Source organism: Fringilla coelebs, assembly GCF_963513975.1.
Source record: "Fringilla coelebs genome assembly, chromosome: 1".
Lineage (NCBI taxonomy): Eukaryota > Metazoa > Chordata > Aves > Passeriformes > Fringillidae > Fringilla > Fringilla coelebs.
This window is the reverse complement of record NC_140028.1, coordinates 151,110,698-151,130,601: the sequence shown is the minus strand read 5'-3', so window position 1 is coordinate 151,130,601 and position 19,904 is coordinate 151,110,698. Positions and strand designations below refer to the sequence as shown.

At 48.7% G+C, this 19,904-nt stretch overlaps 2 protein-coding genes across 2 annotated transcripts; one reads left to right on the top strand and one right to left on the bottom strand.

Annotated features, from left to right (window-relative positions):
* The first annotated feature begins 227 nt into the window (after positions 1-227).
* ARF1 (ARF GTPase 1) lies at positions 228-14,238 on the top strand. Its single transcript, XM_084220805.1, has 5 exons — positions 228-365; positions 9,792-9,971; positions 10,703-10,813; positions 11,362-11,486; positions 12,646-14,238. The coding sequence occupies exons 2-5, from the start codon at positions 9,824-9,826 to the stop codon at positions 12,805-12,807; spliced, it is 546 nt and encodes a 181-aa protein (XP_084076931.1). The 5' UTR covers positions 228-365; positions 9,792-9,823; the 3' UTR covers positions 12,808-14,238.
* A 2,222-nt stretch (positions 14,239-16,460) lies between these two features.
* LOC311157671 (multiple myeloma tumor-associated protein 2 homolog) lies at positions 16,461-19,835 on the bottom strand. Its single transcript, XM_084212482.1, has 9 exons — positions 19,782-19,835; positions 18,752-18,885; positions 18,504-18,657; positions 18,373-18,418; positions 18,204-18,286; positions 18,041-18,113; positions 17,627-17,706; positions 17,205-17,363; positions 16,461-17,039 (listed from the first exon to the last, which is right to left on the bottom strand). Exons 2-9 carry the CDS (start codon positions 18,843-18,845, stop codon positions 16,799-16,801), a joined length of 930 nt encoding a protein of 309 aa, XP_084068608.1. The 5' UTR covers positions 18,846-18,885; positions 19,782-19,835; the 3' UTR covers positions 16,461-16,798.
* Positions 19,836-19,904: the final 69 nt, after the last annotated feature.

Genomic DNA, 19,904 nt, shown 5'->3' with positions numbered 1-19,904 from the left:
CCACGCCCCCGCGCCTTCCAGGGGCTGCTCGTGCCGCTGTGGCCACCCCCGCTAGCTCCAGGCCACGCCCCCTGTCTCGCGGAGCTGTCACTCCCGCCTTAGCCGCGCCCACTGCGTCTCTACGCCACGCCCCCCGCGCATCCCGGCCCTGCGGCAGTCCTCCTTGGCCGCGCCCCCTCTGCGCAGGCCACGCCCCCCGCTCCCTCCTCGCTTCCCCGTGGTGCCTCGCGCGGGGCGGGCACTGACGTGGCCGCATCGCGCCGCCATCTTGTGCTCCAGGGCGGATCGCGGCCGGGGCGAGCGGGCTCCGAGCGGGACCCTCCGAGCGCAGCCAGACCCACGGCCCGCGCCTCCCGACGACGCCGGTGGGTTTGCCGACACCTTCTTCTTCCCTCCTTTCGAGCCTTTTTTTCCCTCCCCGGCCCGCCGCACCCCCGCCCGCATCCCGCGGCCTTGGCGCTAAGGCGCGGCGGGCGCTGAGGCAGCGGGGCCGGGCTGTTCTTTCCTCCTCTTTCCTCCTCATTCCTTTTAATTCCTTCTCGCTCCATCTTACCCCTACTCATTCCTTTTCCCCCACAGAACCAGAGGCCTCCGGGAGCGGCGCTGCCCCATCCGTCCCCCCCTGCACGTCTTTGGGGCCGGGGGGGGGGGGGGTCGGGCCTCTCGCTTCCCTGCTTGTGGGTGGGATGGGGTGGGAAGGGCCGGGATAGGCAGGGCTGGGAAAGGGGAATCGCTCCAGCTCGGCAGCAGCTGCACAAGGCCCCGCTCCGCTCCCTCTAGCGATGGCATTGGACGGGATGGGTTTGTCCTCCCTTCCCCAAACTCGCTCATTCCGGCCCCTGCCCCGCCCGCGGACGGCTCCGAGGAAGGAGAGGCATTTCCTCCTTGTCCTCTCCCCCCGAAAACCCTCGTGTGGTGGGGGAAAGGAGCCTCGGATGGAGCCCGTGGGGCAGAGGTTGATTCTCTGTAAGCCCTTGGCTGCTGAGTTGGTGTTTTTTTGCTGGGCAGAGGAGTTGAGCTTTATCGTGGAGCAAACAACTCTTGTTTGCCATCCATCGCCTTGGGTTTGGTGGTGTGGGAGATCAGCTTTCCTTGGCCGAGCAGCTCCCGGTGGGAGGATATTATATTCTGCCTGAAAATACTCCATCGTGGCTCTGTGCGAGGCGAACGTGATACTTCGGGGCTGATAAAGCTCGGTGTGATGAAGTGATAGCCCGGCTCTGCCCCAGCTCAGCGAGACCAAAACTCTGCCGGGCCATAAAACTGCCCCAAACGCGGTGGTGGCTGACATTGACCTTGTGGCTTTGCCGCTCTGCTCCTGCCAAAGCAAATTCCGCAGGTTGATTACAGTCGTGGCCAGAGGTCTGGTGTTGAAATTGTAGCTTTGTCAATAACTAAATTTCACAGTATTTATTTAATACTTTGAGCTTTGTCTTGCGAGGCTCGCAGCACCCCTTTGCAGGGTATTCCATTAACCTTATTTTCCAGGAGGAGAAACCGAGGCAAAGTGGATTTTTTCCAAGGTCATTCAGCAATCTTTATTGCTATTTTTGCTGCTGATTTGGAGCGCTCCTGGGGGGGGAAAAAAAGGAAGTGTGGCTGAAATGGAGGATTGTTAATTTTGCTTTTATTCATGGGGTTTATAATGGAATAAAATAGGAACACAGTTTCATGGATAAAGGGGTTCTCTGCAAGGAAAGTTTTTGGTGTTGGTTTGATGCCACTGATTTTTCTCTGCTACAAACATGTCTGCAGTGCTGGAGGGCCCTGCTGGGCTGCTTTCCCTGTTGGAATAATTGCATTGGGTGAAAGGGTGAGGAAACTCACCTCGATTGAACCTCTGCAACTCCAACTCCACAGCTTTGCCAAGTTCGTTGGTGCTTCCTGTGATGGAGCATCAGGAATTAAAATGGCTCAAGCAGAGCCGCCCTCCCCTCAGAACAACTTTGTGTTTGTGATGTAAATCCTGTTAAAAGTCAAACCCCTGGGTGTAAATGGTCGGTCTGAGGAGCTCAGATCGGTTTCTCCGAGCATTTCCTCGGTTGTGAAATAGTTGGAATGTGGAAGGGCCTGGCAGGAGCCGTGCACCGAGCTCCCTGTGAGTGTTAGTCATGCTGACCAAGTGGGGGGAGGACCAGGCACAGCTTTTCGAGGCAAACCAAGCCTGTGTGGGAGTCGGGGCTGGATTCTGCTCCTGGGAATTTACCAAACTGTGCTGTGCTCCAGCTGCTTCGAGCAGGAGCCTTTCTACAGATAATTATCAGCTGAGCCATTGATGACATGAATTGGTGGAAGGAGGAAAAGCTCAAAACCCAGGACTGCAGCTGAAATGGCAGTGGTAAAATTTAAAGAACCACCTTTACACATCCCAGGGGCTTTTCTTTCTAAAACAACCTCTTCTTTTTAAAGATGGGCTTTCAAGCGAGAATTCTTACGGATTTCAGCAGCCTTCCCAAGCATCCAGCTTGCTTTACAGTGGATATATTTGGTGAACGTGAGCTAACTTTATCTGAAAAGGAATAGTTCTGATTCTTTTTTTAGAAATCTCTTGGAAGTTCTGCTCCTGGAATGCTACAGAGCTTGTGCTAGAGCTGGCGCCATCCTCAGCCATTCCCTTTCTTTAACTGATGAGTAAAGAAGTTCAGAATCAGCTTCCTACTACAGCAGCTGTTTTTTCTGTGTAATTCAGCATTTTTTCCTTTCTGCTTGCGAGTATCCGATTTTATTCCTTATTTTAACGCACGCAAACGTCGGAGGGGCTGTGGTGGAGCTTCTGCTGATGTTTCAGTTCTAATAAAACCCTCCTGTCTAACAGCTCTTGTTCACCCACTGCTCCTCTGCCTCACAACTCAGAGGCTCTGCTTTGACATTTCCCCCAAACCAAAAGCCAATTTCATTGCTGGATGGAGCTCTCCTGTGAGTTCTTGCCATTTCTACTAGGAGTGTAAATGTTGACTTAGTGCCCAGTTCCCAGGAATGAATAACAGGATATTTGGCTTAAAATTGGAGATTTTGAGCTCAGGAACAATTCAGCCTCAAAACCAAAAAAAACATCCCAACTGTGCACTGCTTATCTGAAAAGAAATTCTCTGTACCCACCAGTTCTCACACTGGTGTACCCAGTGCTGAACTGGTGAGCAGAAAGTCACAGGCAATTCTTGGGGTTCACAACTTCCATTTTTGGCACCACAATATTTCCTGAGCAGGGAGGGGGTGGATGCAGCTCCTTCTGTGCTTTTCACCTGTCAGCTTACCCTTTAAATAAGGTGTTTTTCCCAGATATTTTATTTTGCTTTTATTCATGGGGTTTATAATGGAATAAAATAGGAACACAGTCTTATGGATAAAGGTGTTCTGTGCTAGGAAAGTTATTGGTGTTGGTTTGATGCCACTGATTTTTCCCTGCTGCAAACATGTCTGCAGTGCTGGAGGGCCCTGTTGGGCTGCTTTTCCTGTTGGAGTAATTGCATTGGGTGAAAGGGTGAGGAAACTCACTCACCTGTGTCTCCTCTGGGTTGGTTTGTGTGCTCTCAAGTGTATAAATCTTTAAAATAGTTGGAAGTTTTGTTATGAAACAGCAGCAGCTTGCTTTCCCTGCTCGAAGGTGAGAATAAGGGAATAATTCTGAATCGGGGTTTGAGTATCAAGTCAAGCAACCCACTCTGATACTGACTCTTTTTATTCTGGCTGTTATTTTAGGAGTGACTTGTTCTCATGTCTGAGAAATAGGCATGGCCCCAAAAGGAACTTTCTCTCTTTTGTCCTTGTTTTGATCTTGTACGTGAAATTATTTTCTGTTTTCTGCCACTCCAAGCCCAGTGCTCCCAAGAGAATGTTCCAGCATGTGGGAAATGTTCTGTCTGGGTAAGGTGTGTAGACAGGGGGGTGTTCAACCTCCTTAGGTTAAACAAAGGTGCTGGACAAGGAGATTTCCTCTCACCTGGAGTCTCAGCTGTGCTTGGCTTGTCTTCCATCTGCCTTAGACATGCACAGTGCTTTTGGAGGCCTTTTTAGTTTGCAAGCCTTTGGTGGCCAAATCCAACAGCTCCTATTTAGATGCCAGCACAGTTCTGTATCTTTAACTTTGATTTCACTGCCTTTCCCCTCAAATAACCAGGTTAAGATCCTTCAGGACACCTTTTCCATGCCAAACTTGGCAGAAGCACCCCCAGTGTGAATTAGGAGGAAATGGTGCCAGTGGTCAGTGTTGATCTCCACAGCTGACACCCCTCTGGTTCTTATTATTAAAATTATCAAAGAGTTAGGACTAATACTAATGAAGAGCTCTGTGAAGATGTTGTTGCCATGGCCTTTATTACAGTGCTGTTTGTGCAGGATAATGAATCACCTGGTGAACAAAGGGCCAGGCCTGCCTGTTGGCTGCTCTCACATGTTACACGTAATCCATGCCTCCTGATACTGATATGGCCCAAAGAGCTCAAATCAAAATGATCTCAGCTAAATTTCAGTCTTGAGGCCCCAAAATTAAAGGGTTTGAGTTGATAGATTTCATCTCTCAGGTTAGCAGATGTGGAAGGGCAGTAAACAGTTTCTAAAAATAGTTGAATGTAACTGTACTGGAATAGTATTGGGCCACCCTGGCTATATATAAAGAGGTGTTTCCAAAATTTGCTGTAACAGAACACTTTAATCTGTAAAGAAATGATTTCAGGTTCGAGAGAACACATCAGTACTGTTCCCTGCTGAGTGGGGGTGTGAAACATTGGGGCTGTAGATTAATCCTGAATTTTAGCAGTGTTCTATTCTTGTTGGATCTCTTCTCACATTCTCCTTTAAATCACACTTTATATTGTTAATAACAAGCTGTCGGGTTAGATTTGCACTTTAAATTTTTTGCCAGCTGTTCTTGCATGTTACACCAGTAACAGCTGTTGGAGTTGCATGGGTTTTTTAAAAAGTGCATTCTCACCTCTTATTTGTGCATTGGTTTGGTGATTTCTTGTGTGAATATTTTGCTTCTCTTGCTAATTTAATTTAAAACATTCTAGAATGCTGTAAATGAGAAAGAATCTTGGTCCAGGCCAGCTAGTGACAACTGGCTGAATTTCAAATCAATATTTCTGGTAAATAACAAATTGATCCATTTTTATTCCCCTGTGACTGATAGAACCAGCATGTTAATACCTGTTAGGAATTATGGATTTGGTGCTTTTCTAATTGTTTTAGACATGGAGCTAAAGCTTGGGCCAATGGAGATGGAATTTGGTAGTGAATCCATTGCTTTTGTAAACAGGCCCGTTTTGCTTGCCAAGGTGCCCAAGCAAATGGAACAAGGTGCAGGAAGGAGCTTTTTGGTAAACCTGCAGCTGTTGGGGGTTTTACCTGTGTTTAATATTTGTCTGATTGAAGCTGTGTAGCTCAGTGTACCGTTGGTGTTTATCTCTCCTTGAAACAGGCGTTTAAATGGGATAGGAACATCCCAGGGAGAGGAACAGCAAATATCCCAGAGACAGCAAATGCCCTCTGTACCTCTGTCCCAGCCTGCTGGGCAGGGGAGGACAGAGGCTTGAACTTGCCTTGCCTGATCTTATCAGAACCATAAAATCCTAGAATGGTTTGGGTTGGAAGGGACCTTGATGCTCCACTGGTTCCAACCCCCTGCCGTGTTCATGGCTGCTGGGATTTTCAGATTGCCAAAGTGATGGGCCCAGCAAGCTTGATTTTAACACTTGCAGAGTTTGGAGCCTTATTTATTCACTGTGGGAGCCTCATGTGGTAAGTGCTGTCTGTAGAAGTGAAATAAATGAATTCCATACTGCAGTATAGTTTGACTCAATAATGCATATGGCATCCTCTGCCTTGGCCTCTCATTTTGTTTCTGGTGTGTTTAAAGAAATAGTGTACACTTACAAGAAACACAATCCCTGTCTCAGGGAAGTTTGATCTCTGTGTGGCCAAAAAGAACTTTTCCAGAGGTGTAAAGCTGAGGTTCTGTGGGAATTTCAAGCTGTGTTTTGCTCTCTTTGATGGCTGCACACCCTTCTGGTCATACACCTGTGGGATTGTTCACCAGGCTCACCCAAGGAGTTTGGAGGTCAAGCAGCAAGTTGGACTTCTCATGATACCAACCTGAATGAAATGACGTTCAAATGCACTAATGTACATTTAAATATAAAATGATGAAGTGTTTAGTGCTCTTTGGCCTTCAGATACTCCACAGAGCTCTTATTCTAACCACCTACAATTAATAAAAGCAGATTGTGCTTCTTCCTCATGGGCCATATCACTTTAACAACCACGGGCTGCTGCTATTGCAGACACTCATTCATTTTTAACTCCTCTCTGCAAAAGGCTGCCTGTAAAGGCTGCCTGTTCTCCTAATGGCTCATCTGAATGTATCACTTACTAGAAAACGGGCAGCTGAAAATACTTTTGTTTCGTGAAATGAAACTGCAACTTTCCCATTGGACGTCAGCGCTGCTGTTTACCGATGGCACATTGTACCTTAGCGAACCTGCCTGACGGGTTTTTAGCGCTGCTCAGGTGGAGTGCAGTGTGTTAAAGTGCTGTAGGACTTCATGGGCAGGGACAGACAGACAGACACTTCAGCGCTGGGGTGATCTGCCTCTGCTCAGAGGTGCTGAGTTGCCGATTCCAGAAGCTGGAGTTGTGCTGAGGGGAAATACACACAGCTCTGTGAAAATAGTCTGTGCTGTTTATTCAAATCGTTTCCTTTCATACTCAAATCTTCCCACTTAGCCTGATGGATCCTTCTTTTGAAGATGTGCTCAAGCACTACAAGCAGCTCACAAGCCGTAGTCCTTTATGTTTTCAAGAATTTTATCCAACTTGTGCTCCTAGAACTATCGGTGTAGCAATTACTGACAACTTTCGGGCGGAGGGAAGGAGGCAGTTAAACTTCAGTAAGGAATACAGGTCAGGTATTGGATGAGACAAGCTTGATAATGCCTGAAAGATAACAGGGGTTTTTTTTGCTTAATATACGAGGAAATTGAAGGCTTTTCAAGCTGTGCACGTTCTCATGGTGCAAGTAATGGGCTGGGGTGGGAATTCAAGCCGAGTCCCGGGGTGCAGAGGGAGCAGTCCCGTGATCCCTCAGCTGAGCTGAATTAACCCAGACAGTTCCTGTGGCAGTGCAAGGAGAGGAGTGTGCAGTACGAACCATGGAGTGTGAGTTCCTTCCTGTGGGGAGAGATGAACGTGAGGAACTTCTGCTCAGGGGATGGTCCCAGCCCTGGGGAGGACAGGGACCCTGCCTCAGCCCACCCTCATGGGAAACAAAACAGTTTGTGGGAGTTCTGCAGATAGATTTCTCCTGGTTTTTTCTTCTTTTAGACAGTAAGGATTCAGCTACTTTTTAGTCAACTTGTAAACACGCTTTTCTTGCAGGAGTGGGCTGTAAACTATACTGTGCTGCCTATAAAAATAAATGTGACTTTTTGTAATGCCACCTACCCTGAAGTACCAAATAAAGTTACAGACTCGGTTTGGATAGGAGCGATGTGCAAGAGAGCAAGAGGGGAAATGGAAACCAAGTGCTTAAATAGATCTTAATTTCTTAATCTTCACAAAAAGTAAAAATAGGGAGGATGGAGGTATAAAAGCAGCTTCAATGGCAAAGGGCAGGCTTGACCTGGAAATAGCTGCCAGGAGAACAAGGATCTAACGGGATTCACTGCTGTTAGTGCCAAGTACCAGCAACTTGTTCAGCAGCCTGGACTTCTCCAGTGTGTGGAAAGCTGTCCTGGATGTAAATGATAGGATTTTGCTCTTTTTACTAATTACTGTGATCAGTCCAAGCATTTGATAACCCATTATGCTTTTAAACGTGTGCAAACCAAAGAAAGGCATTCTTTGTGCAGGCTTCTAAGGTTCTCTTGCTGTGAAAGTTCTTGCAGTCAGTTTCTGTGAGCTCTGGTAAAAGGTCACAGTTCAGCCCTGGCTGCTGCTTTCCAGATGAAGCAGGAGATAGAGGTGGCATGAGCAGCCAGACAAAGGGAAGCTTTACAGCCTCCCTGCCCTCCAGGCCACTGGGAGCTGTGCTGTGGGCTGGGATGGGAGATTTCCTGCTGTGGAGAAATGGGGACTGCAGCAAAACTTTTCTCTGCTTCCTAATTAACCTTCCTGTTTATATAGCCTTCATATATTCCAGTGGGAGTGGAATATCCATGCTCATGTTGCAGAAATACAAAAGGAAATGGTGGAATAATAGAACTTTGAAACCTCCCCTTTGGTTTTAATCCCCAGTCTGGTTTGTAGAGGAGTTGAGTTTTAAAACTTCAGTCATACAAAATAAACAAATCTTTGACTCAGTTGCTTCAGCGAGTGGGGATTGAGGTCCTGCAGGAGCCCTGGAGTGGACTCTGAACTTCCCTGTGGAGCTGGGCGTGCTTAGACACGTGACTGGGTTAATGTTACAGAGTTTAACTTTTGGGTTAAAAATTGTATCCAGCAAAGCTTCCTAAAGAGGACCCAAGTGCTGAGCCCTCTCCCGGTGCAGAGTAAGGAAGCCAGGCTTCAGACGTGACCAGGACATCACTGGACAGAGTGGGAAAAGGCTTTTGTGGTGTGCTGTGCTTGTCAATCCAAATCTTGCTTTAATGTTCTTAAATAGATATTCTGTAAAGATAAATAGAATAGATGTTCTGTGTAGATATTCTATTCTCTTTCTAGGGAGAGTTTTGCTTCACAGCTTCCTCGTGAAATGCAGAATATTTCCAGAGATGATTCAGACTTCATGTTATGCTTTAAATTTGGTTTGGTTTACAGGAAACTCATACTTTGAATGTATTGGCTGTTGGTGCATCTCATCTGAAACTTGAATTTTCAGTTGGGCTCTATCTTTTCTTAAACTGACACCTGAGGGCTTCTATAGGCAGCATCAGGGAGGGTGTGAATTGTCCCTGTGCAGTGTCTGTGAAGCTCCCAGGCTGCCTTCTCCTGCCTTGTCTGAGCACAGCAATAGTTCTGCTGGGACTTCAATCCTGCTGTAAACTGTGCAGGAGTAAGTTTGGAAAGGGGGGGATTTCTGATGGGGTGGGTCAGGTCCCAGGGGCACAGGGAAGTGTCTGAGGCTGGAGTGCAGAGGCAGCTCCTAAACAGGAAGCTCCTGCTGACGTGAATCACTGTAATCACCCAGGCAGGAGTGTTGGCTGGGAAGGAAGGGCTCATCTCTGAACGTGCTCTTTTAATGTGGCTGTTAATTCTCCATCGTTAACTTTGATTAAATGTGGATTTGTTTCCTACAGAGGGTCTCCCTCCACTGTTAATGAAAGTAACTGCTCTGTGTTTATGTGCTGTTCACAGACCATTTCCTCAGGGATGGAGAGGAAGGAAACTGTTCTGAGTAGGAGAAAATCCAAGCTGTATTCAGAGATTCCTCCCCTAAAGGACCAGCTATTGCTGTGCTAAGCAAAAATTTGTTATCTGCAGGTCAATTGGGAAAAGTTTGTTTAATGGTGACACTTTTCTGCAGATAAACTATCCCATAACAATGGGGAGCAAAGTACCTGAAGTGGTCAGCTGCATGAATTTTGCAAGCAAAAGTTTGCGAACAGCAATTAATGCTAAAATCTTTGAAAGAGCATTTCAAGCACTTAAAGCTGAATCATTTCATGAGCCCTGAGTTTTGGCACATCTGTTCATCTTTGTGTTGCTTCAGTATGGGGAAAATGTTCAGTGGTGGCTGGGGTGTCTATAATGATTCACATTATCTCTTACTTTGGTTTTTTTTTTGTGGTTTTTTTATGTCTTGGTCAGAACACAACTGTTGGTAACCCATGAGTGATAACTGATCTTTTTTCCTCCAGACTTCACTGGCCAGTGAGAACATACCTGAACCATGGGAAATATTTTTGCTAACCTCTTCAAAGGCCTTTTTGGCAAAAAAGAAATGCGTATTCTAATGGTTGGCCTGGATGCTGCAGGAAAGACAACTATTTTGTACAAACTTAAACTTGGTGAAATAGTAACTACTATTCCTACTATAGGTAAGAGTTTTGTGTTTCTCTAACTGCTGGCTTGGAGATTTGGGTCTCAGCTGATTTAACTGACTTGTCTGTCAGAACAAACTCGTTAAAGCTGTGGTGTGAAGGTGGCACAGCCAAATCTTCTGCTATGGGTGGAGATTGTGACTCTTTTCTCACTCCCCTCCCTCTTATCAGTCACGTGGGGGATGAGCCTTTGTGGGCCACAGAAAGGCAATTTGTCTCCCAGCTGTGGTGGCATCATGTCAGTTGGACTGAGTGGCAGAGGATTCACCTTTATTTTTCCTCTTTTTATTGGAAGGTATTGAAGTTTGCAGTTCTTAAAACCCTGGGGAGGTTGGGGGGTTTTTTTGTTTGGTTGCGGGAGGGGGTTTGTTCCTTTGGGGTTTATTTTTTTGGTTCCTTTGGGGTTTATTTTTTGGCGTTGCTTTTTTTGTTTGTTTAGGATTTTGGTTTTGGGTTTTTTTTTTTTTTTTCATTTATTAGTGGGTTTTTTTAAGGCAACATAGTTTGTTTTTTGTAACTGCTCAGGTAGCAATTAGATTTGTTCATTGGGGTGATGGTGGGAGCAGGATAAGCTGTTTTTACTTTGAGAGCTTCAGCGCAGGATTCTGCTGGTTTAAAGTAACTTCAATTTTAAGTGAACTTTTAAAAATGATCACAGTCTGAGAGTGTGACCTGCTAAATACAACAGCTGTGTTTAAGTGAGATTTGTGGCCCAATCTCTTGCTCAGGTTTCAATGTGGAAACAGTAGAATACAAGAACATCAGCTTCACAGTGTGGGACGTGGGCGGTCAGGACAAGATCAGACCCCTGTGGCGCCACTACTTCCAGAACACACAAGGTGAGCCCACACTCCTCATTCCCAGCTCTCCAGAGTCTGAGAGAGCTTTTTGGCTGTCTTCACGAAGTTAATTTTTGGAGGGGAGTGGAAATATTTGTTATTACAAAAGGTGTGTTTGTGTGCTGCTCTGGCTTTTCTCTTAAGCCACTGCATGTTCAAAGAGGGATGGGAAGAATTCCACAAACCAGTCTTCCTTGTCCTTCTGACTCAGAGCAAGTTGAGGAGTTTGTTTTTTCTTCTGTCAGCATCACAGCTCTGCCCTCACTTCAAAGCAGAGTCTTTACTTAAAGCTCTGCAGCCCCATGAACTGGGAGTTTGTCACTTTTGTCACTTCTGGGCCTTTTTCATGTGCATGTCTTTGAGTCCTGTCACAGCATTTCAGGAGCTGCTGCTCGCTGGAAAATGCCAAATGGTTCTGTAGGAAGAGTACCCAAGATACAAAAGCAAATGTAAACCAACACCAGTTTTCACCAGCTTTCAGCAAGAACAGACTTTCTCTCAGACATGAGACTTCAAGTTTGTGTTTATCCTTGTTTGCTTATTTCTAGGTCTGATTTTTGTGGTTGACAGCAATGACAGAGAACGTGTGAACGAGGCCAGAGAAGAGCTTATGAGAATGTTGGCAGAAGATGAGCTCAGAGATGCTGTTTTATTAGTGTTTGCTAACAAACAGGTATGCCCAAGAAAGGTGTCTGTCTGTCTGAACCCTTGACAACTTTCAACATCCTTGTGAGTGCCAGATCCTGGCCCTGGTTTTCATATTTTCAGTGTAATGGTAAATAACTCAGAGTAAGTGGCCATTCAGGTATGTTGAAGTGAGAAAACCATAGATTGAATTCTCATCTGAAAGGAGCATCCTTCTAAACAGTCTTGGCTAAGAGATTTTCAGTTTTAGTGAAAACCAGTTTGATTTTTAAGGTTCACATGGCTCAATTACAGCACCTGGCCCAACTTCCTCCAGAGAGGAATGCTGGAATGGCAGAACCTCCCTGAATTCCTCACTTAGGCTGTTTGAGGGCACTGCTGGTGTTGGTGGAAGCACTGCAGTTCTAATGGGCTTGTGCTGATCTGTGAGCTGGGCTCTGCCAGGCCTCAGAGTTAGCTGAGAGTTCTGCCTTTTATTGCTTGTGGAGGCCTTGACAACTTAACCCCAAATGTCAAGGGCCTGAAATGTGACCAGGAAATGTAAAGAGGGAATAACATCCTGCTCCACTGATTGCACAGCCTCAGCTGGGAAGGGTGGAAGTGCCACAAGGCATGTCCAGGAGCAGGAAAGGTGGGCTCTGAAGAAGCTGTGCTCAGCTGTGCTTTTATCAGCTGGGTGATAAAAGTTGATCTTAAATCATACCTGCAGTCACAGAAAGGATACTCCTGAGTGGAAACAGGAGTTGATTTTACAAACTGGCACTTTTAATTCACTTGCAGCAACACACAGATAATATATTAGAATTTGAGGCGGGTTTTACAAAGTTTTAGCTCCTTAAAATACCTTGGATGAACAATCAGGTGTCAGCAGTCATTTGCCTTCCAAGTGTTTTTGAGAGTCCCAAGGTCTTTCTCACACAATTTTCATTATGCTTCAATAATTTTGAATTGTGGACTTGGAATTGTGAGCAGTGTCAGCACCAGGGCAATGGCTGGATAATATTCAAATATTCCATAATGTTGACTTAGATTGGGTTGCTAAACCTTTGAGGCTTTTGTCAGCGTTGGGGAAATAGCTTGAATATCACAGTAATCCACTGGGGTTTTCTGAAAGAGAAGTTCTGAGAGCTCTTTGCTCTAAAGCTGGTGCTGGAGGAGTGGGGAATGACTGTTGTTGCTTCCCTCAGGACCTGCCGAACGCCATGAATGCAGCAGAAATCACAGACAAACTCGGACTGCATTCTCTTCGTCACAGGAACTGGTACATCCAGGCCACCTGTGCCACTAGTGGAGACGGTCTCTATGAAGGACTGGACTGGTTGTCCAATCAGCTCAGAAACCAGAAATGAAACCATAAACCTTCCTCTTCCCTCTTTTTCCACCCTCCCTCTTATCTCCTCCTACTCGCCCTTCGCTTTACTCTAATGTGGCAAACTGTGCTACTTTGTGGTATTGAGTGCCGGAAGCTGTTTTCATTTCTTTTTGTCACAGTATATATTGCATCATGCTGTAAATGTGGCAAATACAAGCCTGAAAACAGTTAGGTTTCTTATTTAATGTAAATAGTTTTTGTTTCCAATGAGGCAGTTTCTGGTACTCCTATGCAATATTACTCAGCTTTTTTATTGTAAAGAATCGAGTCACTGTTTAGTACCTGGAAGGGAATTCAGTGGGTTAATAACGTAAGGGTTGCCAGTGGTCCTTGTGCAGTAGAGCTGGATTCGATCTTGGTTGGGTTGTGAGATCTGTGAGATCCATTTTGGTGGTTGGTTTTTAACCTGAATTCTGTATTTTTTTAAATAGACAAGGAAAAGTAAAAACACTTAAAACACACAAACGTTTGACATCGCTTCTGCTGCTCCAGCTCTAACGTGGTGACTCTTGATTCTTTTGAAAGGGTGAAGCAATGACTGACACCCAATTAGCTTCATCTGCTTAATGAACAGATCATAAGTAGTAGATCTCTGGCTCTGTCTGTAGCTCATAGTCTGTGCTCATCTTCGTTCACAACCGTTCAAAGATTTGCTGGGCCTGGTTTAGATGAGCTTTGCAGACTCATGCTAAACATCTGACTTTTGGTTCAGGTGAGATTTCTCGTTTCCATTGAACTTGAATCATTTCCAGAAGTCGACATTTTTAGCCTGTCATATTTGTCAAAAAGTGTTTTGTACTTTTCTTGTGCTTAAACCACTCCAGAAGGCAAAACCTTTCCACAGGAAGCACAGCCTGTCCTAGTCCTAAGCTCTATAGGCAGAAAGTACTGTACTTAACGTAAGAATTGCCATGAAAAACACCAAACATCTATGTATAGTGTCTAGGGAAAAAAACAAAAAGCATGAGAGTTTGGAGAGTCATTCCACTCTACAAGTATTCAATCCCATTTTGGAACAAACCCATATCTGTATATGTGTGAAAACCCTTGGCATCCCTCATACTGCAAGGTTCAGATTTGCCATCAGAAAAACAAAAAAAAGACCTCTTTACTTTTCTTTTGTATTTTGATAAACACTGAAGAAGCTGGAGCTGTTAAACTTTAACTCGAGGAACTATCAGAACTGGTTTATTTAGTGTTGTGGAAACCTTTATTGCTTTCAATACACAACTAGTAATCAACTGTTTTGTATACTTGTTTTCAGTTTTCATTTCGACAAACAAGCACTGTAATTAAAGCTATTAGAATAAAATCTCTTAACTATTTCATGTTTTTTATGCCTTGCTGTTCATTCGATCATCTTGGCAGAATCATAATTAAATACTTGTTGAATAAAAAGTTTCATGAAACTTGCACTGGCATCGTGTTGGTTTGTATCGTCTTTGTGCAGGGGATCCAAATCCAGGCAGCTTTTTGCCACATCATGATTTGCATGAAAATTTGAGGATATCTCCTGTATTTTCCAAGAAATGAATCATTCCTGGTTGGAACCCTGCAGGTGCAATGGTGGGTGGGGTTTGTTGGGTTCTGCTGGAGTCTCTTTGGTGCCTCTGGGGCAGCCCAGCTTGATCTTCTTGAGTAGCCCCATCAGTTCCCCCAGCAGGTTGTTCCTCCTGCTGGTCCCAGTTAATTACAGGATCTGTGAATTAGCAGTTTTGTGGGAGAAAAATAGGAATTCTGCCTTCCTAAGTGCTTTGTTTTGCATTTTCCCTTTCTGCAGTTCCCTCTGGATCTGGGACAGAGCTCCTCCTCCGGGTGATCCTCCTGCCTTCCCTGTCAGCTGCAGCTTCTCCCCAGTGCTCAGCCCAGACTGCCTGCCAGCTCCTGGCTGTTTTCCTGGCTGGAGCTGCAGCAGAGCCCCCATTGCACAGGCTGGAAAGCTGTAGGATTAAGGTCTGTCCTGCAGGTTGGAGAGCAAATTCCCTGGGGGGAAACCTGGGACTCCAGGTGGGAAGCAGGGACTGGAGTACAGGGTAAATAGCACTGGGCAAACTGGGATCACAAACCTCCTGCAAGTCAGGAATCCACCTTGGAATTTCAACCTATGAATCAGGATATTTGCATCCCTAATATAGCAGGGACAGCTCTTTATTCCTGTTCTGGGAGGGAATTGAACTTGAAGGGCCAGCTGGTTTAGGATTCTGCTCCTCTGCATGCAGAATTTGCTGTGGAAAACAGGGAATGTGGTGATGCTACCTGAGCCGTGGGAGCTGTGCTCTGCCCTCTGCTCTGGGCAGCACAGGCTTTGCTCTGTCCCTGGCTCTCAGCCTGGAGTTTTGGCCACCCAGCAGCTGGGCAGGAGGTGGCTCGAGCCCAGGGCAAAGGATCCTGCCCAGTGCCCCAGGGACTTTGCAGCACCTGGTCAGGGAGGCTTTGGAGAAAGCAGGGATGGGGCTGGGCTCCTTTACCCTCTCCCTTCAGTTTTGGCTTCCCATGTTTCTCAAACTGGTCTTGGTTTGAGTGTGAAACAGGAACAGGGGAGAGCAGGGGAAAGCCCAGGAGAGCTGAACTGAGCTGGGCCAGCGGTGCTGGGCACACCAACAGCCTGTCCCTGTGCTGAGGAGCTGTGGGGCACTTGGGAGTGAAGGGGGGATGTGGGAGCCCACGGAGGGAGCAGGGCTCTGAGCTTTGTGGGTTTTTTCCTGTGCTTGCTGTGCTGTTTCCACTTCCCCATGGCTCCCTTTTCAGCCTGTTGCCCAGTTCCCATGAGACACAGTCCTGCTCTGGGGTGTTCCCAGCGGGCTCCAGCCACAGTTTGGACCCCAGAATCCCATGGAGGTGACCCCGAGCTCAGCCTGGTGAGCACCTGCAGGGGCAGAGCTCCTGGCCAGGGAGTGCAGGGGCCCCAGCAGTGCCCTGGGGATCCCTGGGATGGCTCAGGAGCTGCAGCTGCTCACACCACGAGGAGCAGCCCTGGTGCCAAGGGGCTGCCAACCCCAAAAATCGCGTTGGGGTGGGATCACCACAGGCTGTGACGGCTCTGCAGCATCTCCCATTGCTGGGACAGAAGGGCTTTGTGAGCTCCTGAGCACGGTGCCACTGGGCTTTTGTCCACCAAGACACACAAACCCTCCCTGTCTTCAATTGCATCATTAATTACACAAATGAGGCCCTTGTGCTTGGCAGCGATGCTCTGGAGCTGCTCGGGACACCCCTTTCCCTTCGGATCAATATTTCTATTTATTGGTGTAAAATTCCCCTCTTTCAGTTTGCCAAGAACATCAGTAATCACGTGCTGAGGGTTTCAGTCCTGCATGGGAAAGGAGTTTGCTGCTCCCTGGGGTGGGGGGATGTGGCCAGGGCAAAAGCTCCTGAAGACACCTGGTCACATCCATTTTCTCCCCATAAGCTGAGGAATTATTTAGGTGTCCAAGGCCAGGTGGGACAGGGCTTGGGGCAACCTGGCCCAGGGGAAGGTGTCCCCAGACTGGAACTAGATGAGCTTTAAATTCTCATCCATACAGCTCATGAACTTAGGGAATCTTTAAAGAAACTCTTCAGCCACTGCACTGGCAAGCACTCATGGGCAGGGAAAGAAGACAAAACCCCATCATAATAACAATAATAATAATAATCTCTTCCAAAGTCTCTATCCATAAACACGAGGTATCCACAGCATTTTCAGCACCACAGCCAGAACCACCCCAGCAGCAGCCCTCACCCACAGCATCCTCCGTGCTCAATCCTGCCTGGATGGATTTTAGGGAGTGAGAAGGGTGCCCAGGCCCTGCTGCCCCCACAGCCGCTGGTGCTGCCCCTGGGCAAGCAGGGAAGGGGCTCCTGGCACCACAGCCTTAATGCCCTTTGCCACACTGCCCCGGCACCCGCGGGGCTGCGGCCTTTTTAATTTAATCGCTTAAAAAATATAAATCTCTGGAAGATGTCCCTGAAACAAGCCCAGCTCCCTCTCAGTCCTCCGAGTCGGTGTCGTGGCGCTGCCGGACGCCGCGGGCCGGGGGGGAGCGGGACCTGCTCCTCTTCCTGCCCTTCCTCCGCGGGGACGGGTGGCGGCCGCGGCCGTCCCTGCTCCGGCTGCGCCGGCGGGCGGGGCTCCGGCCGCCGCTGCTCGCCGAGGATTCCGTGTCGTGCCGCCGCCGGCTGCCGTGCCGCGGCGCCTCTGAGTGCTGCGGCGTTTTCCTGCGGTGGTGCCTGCGGGGACAGAGGGGAGGCGACAAGGTGATTCTGGTGGCGAAAAGGGGATTTTGGAAAGCCAGGAGATGCCAAGGGAGCATCCTGATGCCAGCCATGACCACGTGGCTCTCCTGAATCCTTCCTCCCGTTTTGCACTGCTGATGCCCCATCCAACCCAGCTACCTCTTATCCCGATCCGGGGAAGAATCGGAGGATGAGGGGGCAGCATCCTTCTTGGAATGCTTCTCCTTGTCCTTCTTCTTCTCCTTCTTATGTTTCTTCTTTTTCTTGTTCTTTTTCTCCTTCTTCTTTTCCTTTTTGGATTTTTTGCTGCTCTCAGGTCTGCAGGGAAGAGATCAAGCAATGAGAATCCCTGCACTGTGCATTCCTCTGGCTCCAAAAACTCATCCCCATCCCTTTCTCCAGGCACATCCCACCACATCCCTACTTTGCCAGAGAGAAGCCCACAGAGGCTTTTGTGGATGATTCAGAGATGCAAAACAAGCCCAGTGCCAAACAGAGCCATGGAAACATTTAGCAAAATATTTCCCATAAAAGCCAGGGCATTTCTGGAGGTTTCCCACCAAAGGGGGAAAAATCCTCACCGTTTCTCCTCCACCTTCTCCTCCTTTTCCTGCTTCTTCTTGGAGACAGAAGCCTCTGGGCTGCTGGAGACTTTCTGGTGCTAGGGTTGGAGAGGGGGGAAAATACAGAGTGAATCCATGAGCCCATAGCTGGTAATTACAAGACAAAGGGTTATTCTCCCTTTAAAAATTAAACTTAGAAAAAAAAATTAAATTAACTTTTGGGAAAAAATTAGAATACCTTCAACAGCTTCTTTCAAATTAAAGCCCCACAAATGACCTCTGTGCCAACAGGACACAGCAAACTCCCGCAGGTCTCTGTGCTACAATACCCAGATGGTTTTTTAGATAAAATATTCCAAGTGAGGGGCACTGCTTTTTGCCTTTTTGAATCTATTTTTGAACCTTCCAAGGACAATGTGACTGGCACTGTACCGTGAAGACCGAGAGCCCCATCTTGGCCGCCTCTCTGTCCTCCTTGGAGAGCATCACCCTGCCAGCACTGCCACTGCAGACAGACCACAGAAAAAAGCATAAAAACACTAAAATCAACCAAATTGTTCTGAAATTGGCGTGGGATCCTTCCCTCTCTCCTTACCTGGAGCTGCCCAAACCCACCACCCGATCCACGTCCTTCTCATCCCGCTCACCGCCGTCCCTCTTGCACACCTCAGCCAGGTCCTGTGGGGAGGGGGGACAGTGTCCTGTGTGTGTCCCCAAAATCAGAGCAGAGTGGACACTGGGGGGACGTGTGGTGCCCCTATTACCTCTTTGCTGAGGCCCGTGGGCTGCCTCTTCAAGCTCTTGTAGCCCCTGTAAAAACAAGAATAGGTGATGTGTGTGTGGGGGGGGACACGCACCTGCTGTTTTTTGGGGGTTTTGTGGGGTGGGGACTCACAGTGCTGCCATCATGGCCTCCTGCTCGGCGAGGCGGACTGCAGCCAGCTCTTCCTCCCGGGATAACGGGGGCCCCGTGTCCTTCTTGCCCTTGGCATACCAGGTCAGGTCCTTGCCCTTCTGCCACCGCCCCACCGGTGCCATCAGAGAGTTTCCTGTGGGGATCAGCGACCCCCCACTCAACATCATGGCACCCCAAAAATACACAAGGGACAGGGAGGGTGACATTTGAGCAGGATCAGCCCTTACCCAGGTAATTCTCTCGCTGTTTGTCTGTCTTGACATCCTCCCAGCTGAACTGGTCCTGGCCCCCCCGGACCCCGCCCCGGGAGGAGCCGAACATGGTGCCGCACCCCGCAGAGGATTCAGGGGGCTCTGGTGACCTGCAAAGAGATCAGCCCCGGGTTTACCCACTCCAGATCCTCCAGCAACTCTGGGAGGGCTCCTGAAGGAGCAGGGAAGCAAATATGCCCCACCAGAGCTGAATGGAGTAACCAAAGGCCTTTGTCGGGGTGTTCCCCCCTGTGGAAGGGGGATTTATAACCCGGAGGTGGGAGGGGGTGCACGGCTTAGGGAGGGTCCCAGCCTGGGGGGAGGTTGCTGGGTGAGGAGGGGGGCTTAGGGCAGCACCGAGGGGGTTCATGGACTTGGGGGGGTTCAGAGTCTGGGGGAGGTTCAGAGCCCCAAGCCGGGTTTAGGGCCAGCAGTGGGGCAGTGACAGCTTGGGGGATTCAGGGTCCGGGAGGGGCTGCAGAGCGAGGAGGGTTCACAGCCTGTGGGGGGAGAGTTCAGGACGAGAAGTGGGAAGGCTCTGGGTCTGCGAGGAGGCTGCAGGGTCGATGGAGGGGTTTAAAGCCCGCATGGGCGTTCTGGGCTTCAAGGGGGAGGGTTCATGGCCTGGGGGGTTGCAGGGTCTAGGAGGGGTTCACAGGCTGGATGGGATGAGAGCTAGAAGGGATCATGGCCTGGGGGTGGGCTGGGCGGGGAGGCTGTACTGCCCGAGAAGAGGCTGCACGGCCCGGGCTGGGACATTACCTGGGGGAGTTTCAGGGTATGGGAAAGGGTTCCGGGCCGGGGGAAGCTGCAGGACCTGGACGCTGCAGGGCCTGAGGCGGGAGTCTGCCCGTCCCCGAGGAAAGCAGCTCGGGCGGTTCCCTGCAGCACGGGCCCCTCCGGGTTGGGGAGTGCGAGGACCGGGCGGGCCCGACCCGCGGGGTGACCTGGAGCCTCCAAATCCCAAACCCCAAATCCCAAACCCGCCCCCGCTCCCCTCACGCACCTCCGGCCGCCGAGCGCGCGTCCGCCCCGCCGCTACCACCGCGGGCACCGCCGGAGGGGGGGCCGGGCGGGCGGTACCACCGCGCCGCCCTGCGCGGGGGGGAACCCCGCAGATCCGCACCGC

Bases quoted from the DNA above. Each gene is read 5' to 3' on its own strand.
- LOC311157671 (XM_084212482.1), bottom strand. From the start codon at position 18,845: ATGTTCGGCTCCTCCCGGGGCGGGGTCCGGGGGGGCCAGGACCAGTTC. The intron at 18,658-18,751 runs GTAAGGGCTGAT...TGATCCCCACAG, and splicing joins ACAGCGAGAGAATTACCTGG to GAAACTCTCTGATGGCACCG. The intron at 17,707-18,040 runs GTACAGTGCCAG...CTCCAACCCTAG, and splicing joins TGGGGCTCTCGGTCTTCACG to CACCAGAAAGTCTCCAGCAG.
- ARF1 (XM_084220805.1), top strand. From the start codon at position 9,824: ATGGGAAATATTTTTGCTAACCTCTTCAAAGGCCTTTTTGGCAAAAAA. The intron at 9,972-10,702 runs GTAAGAGTTTTG...TCTCTTGCTCAG, and splicing joins AACTACTATTCCTACTATAG to GTTTCAATGTGGAAACAGTA. The intron at 11,487-12,645 runs GTATGCCCAAGA...TGCTTCCCTCAG, and splicing joins TAGTGTTTGCTAACAAACAG to GACCTGCCGAACGCCATGAA.